Source organism: Papaver somniferum, unplaced genomic scaffold (genome assembly GCF_003573695.1).
Source record: "Papaver somniferum cultivar HN1 unplaced genomic scaffold, ASM357369v1 unplaced-scaffold_12, whole genome shotgun sequence".
NCBI classification, from domain to species: Eukaryota; Viridiplantae; Streptophyta; class Magnoliopsida; order Ranunculales; family Papaveraceae; genus Papaver; species Papaver somniferum.
The window spans coordinates 18610-24904 of record NW_020621047.1 but is presented as its reverse complement, the minus strand read 5'-3'; the positions used below and the strand labels follow the sequence as shown (position 1 = coordinate 24904).

Sequence of the window (6295 nt, the reverse complement as noted above, 5' to 3'; positions counted from 1 at the left end):
AAAAAAGCGGAAAATGGGTCATTTGTCCAAATTTTATTAAAACATGGTTCAAATGGACGGGTAAAAATTAGTATGGGTGAAATGGATACAAAAAAATAGTAATGATGAAACTGGATGCATCCTGATATAAATTAAAAATAAGAAAAAAAATTTGAAAATTGGTAGGATGAAACTGGTTACATCCTACCTATTTTTATATTTTTGTCCATTTGAACAGTATCTTTTTAATTTTTGTCCATTTAAACAGTATCAAAATGTACAAGTCTTTTTCATCCAGGAATTGTTGATTTTGGTTTTTTTTAACCAATTTTGTGTCAAAAAAGTTGGTTATTTAGTAACCATTTTTGGTATGAAATAAGTTGAATTTCAAGGACATGATTAATATTTCCATGATCAAGTAACAAAATAGCTGGCTCAAAGGTTCCTATAATAATTCCATGAAAGAGGTGTAAGAAAATAGAAAATAGAGATAGAAACCTGCTGTCACAATAAAGGATTCTGGTTGGCTCACAGTAAATGTCTAACAACCTTCATGGCCAAACCAAAATCGAGTTCCTATATAAAGATCTAATTAAGTTGCAAAATCTAAGAAATTTTCTTTTTCGTTCCGCGTGATTGTTTCTAAGATATTGCTGGTTTTTCCTTCAAAAGAAGCTACCAGCATTATGCATTTTATCTTGTAAATAGTTTGTTAATACTTGTAATTTCCTTTTTTCTAGATGACACACATGCCAGAATTGTTAATGTAGGAGGCAACTGCGATTTTTATAAAGGGAGTTGGGTTTACGATGAATCGTATCCTCTTTATGATTCACTTCAATGCCCATTCATCCCTGGAGATTTCCATTGTCTTAGTAATGGTCGACCTGACAAACAATATCTCAAATACAGATGGAGCCCAACTGGAGGATGTGATCCACCTAGGTTTGATGGCCTGGATTTGGTCAACAGATTTAAGGGTAAAAAAATCATGTTTGTCGGTGACTCAATCAGTAATAACCAGTGGGTGTCTTTTGCTTGCATGATTCATGCAGCTATTCCTAATGCAAATTTTACTACTTACCATGGCGTCCCCATGGCATCCATTAATTTTACGGTTAGTAAAACCTCTTTTATAAACACCCTTTTAGCTACATTTTATTAATTAGCTTATAAGTCGATTAATTTTTTGGTTTTCAAAAAGGGATACTTACACCTTTTCATTTTGGCCTACAAAAAAATGGAGGTCGTTCTCTTAATTAGACCATGTTCTATGCCTGGAACTCTATCCTTAAATAATCCATCTCTTATGGGGTAGATAGGGAATTCTCTAAACACTTATTTTCTCTTTGTGATTGTAAGCTAGATTTTTAAACATTTCTTGACGATCTTACTTAAAAGAATGAAAACTGAAACCCATCACTGAAAGAGACTCAATGAGACCTGTTGTAGAAATCTTATTAGGTTCTTTCACCGATATCTACATGCCTTTCAAATTTGAGTCAAGAGCATTGTTCGGAAACATCCCCGTAGCTTTGGATTTTGAATTAGCTCTTCTAATCGATCCTGGAACTGGTGCAAAAGAAGATGGCTTAGAGTTGCTTACCTCTGAATCTGAAAGAACTAGAGATGTAGCAACTTCTTCCTTTTTTCCGAAACCTTGAAATCTGTTGATAGATTCCATACAAAGAGGAAACAAGGGAATTGAGAGAGTAGTGATTACTTCGTCCTGCCTTAGAGGATTATCATTCTCAACCTCGACACTCACTTTTAAACCTTCTTGTGATTCGAGCATAGGTTTACTAGAACTCAAAGCCATTGCAGCAGCTTGCTTCCTTACGGTGATTATGGAAGCTTGAGAATTAACCATTCCTTGATTACTAGCTTTCCCAGCTTTGCCCTTTTTTAACTTTTCTCTTTCGATATGTCCCCAACGTCTCCTTGTTGATATTATCGGAAACCCCCTTTATCAGAAGATGGAGCACTTGAGACAATGTCAGAAACCTTGCTTAATTCCATGGGCATTTCTTTGATCAAACCGTCATCCTTCATGTCATTAAGAGCATGAAAAGCATCAGATAACTTGATTCCAACTACATTTCGTAGTATCCACCGTCATGTTCACGTTGACAAGATCATCTTTATAACCAAAAGTACCAGCAGAAATTCTCTCCTCCTTGTCTTTGTATATCCAGGAAAGTTGAGATGTCCAAATGCATGGTCCGTCCACAAGTAAACCGTTCACTTATATAGTTAAACCATTCGCTTTGTATTTTCATTTCACGTGAGCTTAGCTGAATATTGGCATAAGAAGTTGTTTGTATACGTTGCTTGGTTTATAGCGAGGGCATGCATAAGTTGTTTGTATACGTTGCTTGGTTTATAGCGAGGGCATGCATGGTAATACCTTCTTCGAATTTGTGCATGCAGGATCCTGAGTATAACATTTCTATACATTTTAATTTCAAACCATTCCTAGTTGAGTTAGAGGAGATACCTAAACGAATTATAAACATCGACAATCACAAACCATTCCTAGTTGAATTAGAGGAACGAATTCTAAAGATCGACACCATTAGCAAGGGTGATCCGTGGAAAGAAGTAGATGTTGTGATCTTCAACACTTGGCACTGGTGGTTCCACAAAGGAAAAATACAACAGTAAGAAGTTTAATTCCTTAAATGTCTAATTCTACATGTCATCCATCCATTATATATCACTTCTGTTAGATAAAGATTTCCTTAAAAGTTTTTTGTTTGAAGTTGGGATAAAATTCAGGAAGGAAACAAGACATACAAAGATATAGATGATCGTCTCACTGCTTTTGCAAAAGGTTTAACAACTTGGTCAACTTGGGTTGACAAAAATATTGACCCCAAAAAAACTCAAGTTTTCTATCAAGGAATTTCTCCTACGCATCCGAAGTAAGTTTTCTACGATTTATTTTCTGGATGTATGATTGCATATGGAATTTTTATATTTTTGTTCTAGATAACCGTTGAATAGGAGGGTATTTGGATATCAGCGCCAGAAATATTTGAAAAGTCAATTCTAGAAATCAGAAGTAAAAAAAGAAAAAATTACAAAAAATTAAACAAAACAAAAAATTGTTGAAAATTCTCGAAAAAAGAAAAAAAATATTCTGAACCTAACTTATGGCTTTTCTACTTCTAAAAAGAGTATAACACTCCCAGAGAGCTGAATTTTAACAAGATGGTTTCTAATATGTCGTGTATATCTAAACTGCGACTAATTCTTCTTTTGTAGGGGCAAGGATTGGGGTTTCCCACACACGACTTGTGCAGATCACACAACACCAATTAATGGTACGACATATCCTGGAATTCCAGAACCAGGAGTTGTTGTACTTAAGGAAGTGTTAAGTAAAATGTCGAATCCTGTCATTTTATTGGACGTGACAACCATGTCACAACTAAGAAAAGATGCTCATCCATCATATTATACCAATCAAGGTCGGACGCTTCGTGATTGTGGCCATTGGTGTGTGGCTGGTGTACCAGATACATGGAATCATCTTCTTTATGCATCTATTGTTGGCTGGCCAGAAACAAGAACGCATAGAATTGATATGAATTTTCCCGTATTGATAACCTAATGTCTTTGCACCCGAATGTTGAAAAAAAAGGGTTGATATATTTGGCTGGGATTTAATTAAGAGTTTGGTGTGAATCAAATATATATCTAATCGTTGCATGTGAAAGTTGATGGTAATGTATGGGTCATTCAGCGAATTTGCACATTTTCAATCACATTTTTCTGCCACTAAGAATTTTTTTTGCATTAGAGGCCGAATAAAACTCACAATACATATTTTGAACCATAAAAAAACAGTCCTTAACTTTATTTAATCAAAATATGATACTAAATCCTAAAGAAAACTAACATATCAAACATTTGCAAGTGATCTAATAAAAGCAGGATGTAGAGATTCAACATACCGATTATTGCAAATCTCTTTGAGACTATTTTTCTTGAGATCATAAGATACAATCTTTCCATTGCCAGGTAAAAGTATCAACGCTTTCAACTCATCTTCATCACCATTTCCTTCCACAACTACCTTTAATATACGGTAACGCAAGTATTGGCTAAAGGAAACACAACCATTTCCATTCTGATTCGCTAATTCCTGCAATCGAACTAGAATTCATTTTTTCTTGTTGGAATGGAGGTGGTGGAGGAATCATTCTAAATTGTCTTGTGGAAGGGTTGTAAATATAACGAGTTCCGTTACGTATACCAAAAGGCCGATAGCACAAAAGAAGACCATTACAAGATTGTTGAATATATAATCCTACTAGTCCTTTTTTCACTTGGATTAGAAAACTGACATTAGAACTACTGATTTTAGCTTTATCAGGTAAAATCATACCATAACTTGGTTGTTCATTATGTGCGTGACCTAGAAAATAGAATCCAGACATTGAAAGTTTGTTGTAATGAAGCTGGTAATGTTTTTGCTTGAAATATGAACCGGAGATGAGTGCATACCATTGTTTTGATACCGGTTTGAGAAGAAGTAGAGTTTCGACGGGTAAACTCAAAAAAAAAATTAATAAAAAGATCACTGCTATTGAATACTAAAGATATTGATCTCTAGCCTACTTTATTGCCTCAAGAGCTGTTATTGTTTCAGCTTTTTCTTCATCCTCCGTTATTCCCGGGATACACCATGCACCTTTGAAGTTTTCTGCATCATCCACGCATGTTAGTCCAGATCCATCAAAGTTAATTTTGCTAAAAATGTGTGCAGGTGGAATCCAAGGAATTGGTATTGTAGGACTATTATTATGTATGCTCCTTGTAAACTTGAGCCCGGTATGATCATTCCATTATGAAGTTGATTGCTTTATCTGCCTCAGCAAGGTTTCAAGTTGGATCTTTGCGTTTTTTAATACTACTCCCTCTGTTTCTAAAAAAATAGGTTTGTTTTCTTATTTGGGTATGTCAAAAAAATTGGCTTGTTTTTATATGTGGAAAGTCAAATGTTATGATTTTACTAGTATACTCATAGAGGGACCACTTCTCTCACCCTTTTTTCTCTCTTAATATTAAAGAGGGGCCACTTCTCTCTCACATCTCTCTTATAACAAATGAGTGGGGATCAATGATAGATTAGAAAAAAACATGACAAAGTGGCTAGAATGATTGGTTTTCTTAATTTTTGTGAAAACCAAACAAGGTTATTTTTTAGTAACGGAGGGAGTATATCACACCTTGTCTTCCAGATGTGTCATAATGTATATCCTGCAATTACAATAAATTCTTGCATACATCCAGCATTAGTCTCATCAGTAAACCAACTCCATATTCAATCATACATAAATAATCCATTTACAATGCCTACAATATTAATCTGAATAGAATCCCAGACTTCTTTGCAGACCTAGCACTGTAGAAACAAATGATCCATACTTTCAATATCATTGGTGCAAAGGGGACATGTGGCATTTTATATTGTTTACTAATGTCGTACACGTTTCTCTAATAGGTAGGCAATTATGGACACACTTCCACTAATGATTAATTTTCCAAAATTGTTTCAAAGGAAAAATTGTTATTTTTGGACTTAGTTATAAAAGTTTATTTGGGAATACAATTTCAAAATTACTTTTTATTTTTCCGAAAAAATAAGTTTATATCACAAAATAAAAATATGCAACTCGATCCCAAACTAGTCGGAAGGGGGACTATAAAATTACAAAATCTTCCTAGTTGATATAGCATGGTGCTGATCGCTAATGATTCTTGAAAGTTTCATTTGTCGGGCTCCATAAGCAGATAAGATATTTAATAGCTACCATTATGTCTTCGAAAATTTCTATCGTGTATCTGCTCCTTAGACTTCAAACATCCATCTCTGAAGTACACTAGTGCATGTCTCTGGCATAATCCATGATACGTGCAGAGAGTTAAGAAATTAAGTAGCGCCATAAACAATGGTTGTTCACATTTATACAAACTGGAAAAGTAGTGGAATCAACATTTATGCCTCTATGGATAAGCATTGTAGCTGGCAAACCAAGCTAAAATCCGCGGGTTAGCCCGTCCCGTCCCGTGAAAACCCGCACCCGTCCCGGATCGTAACTAAACAAGACGGGCGCGGGTTGTATAATTAGTGGCTTGTGAAGAAACGGGTTAACCCGGCCCGTACCGTAAAACCCGCGGGTTAACCCGGCTCATTCCCCACCACTAGGAGTCTAGGCCACGTGTCACAGTAATCGATTTCTGAATTAAAGTTAAGCAATTGAAATATTTATACAACTGAGGAGTAGGCATGGATTGCGTATTTTGC

At 35.3% G+C, this 6295-nt stretch overlaps 1 protein-coding gene across 1 annotated transcript; it reads left to right on the top strand.

The window, feature by feature from the left end:
• The first annotated feature begins 2376 nt into the window (after positions 1-2376).
• Positions 2377-3595, top strand: LOC113330891 (protein trichome birefringence-like 42). The gene is made up of 3 exons (XM_026577687.1): positions 2377-2639; positions 2742-2903; positions 3247-3595. Exons 1-3 carry the CDS (start codon positions 2377-2379, stop codon positions 3593-3595), a joined length of 774 nt encoding a protein of 257 aa, XP_026433472.1.
• Positions 3596-6295: the final 2700 nt, after the last annotated feature.

Bases quoted from the DNA above. Each gene is read 5' to 3' on its own strand.
- LOC113330891 (XM_026577687.1), top strand. From the start codon at position 2,377: ATGGTAATACCTTCTTCGAATTTGTGCATGCAGGATCCTGAGTATAAC. The intron at 2,640-2,741 runs GTAAGAAGTTTA...TTTTGTTTGAAG, and splicing joins CACAAAGGAAAAATACAACA to TTGGGATAAAATTCAGGAAG. The intron at 2,904-3,246 runs GTAAGTTTTCTA...CTTCTTTTGTAG, and splicing joins ATTTCTCCTACGCATCCGAA to GGGCAAGGATTGGGGTTTCC.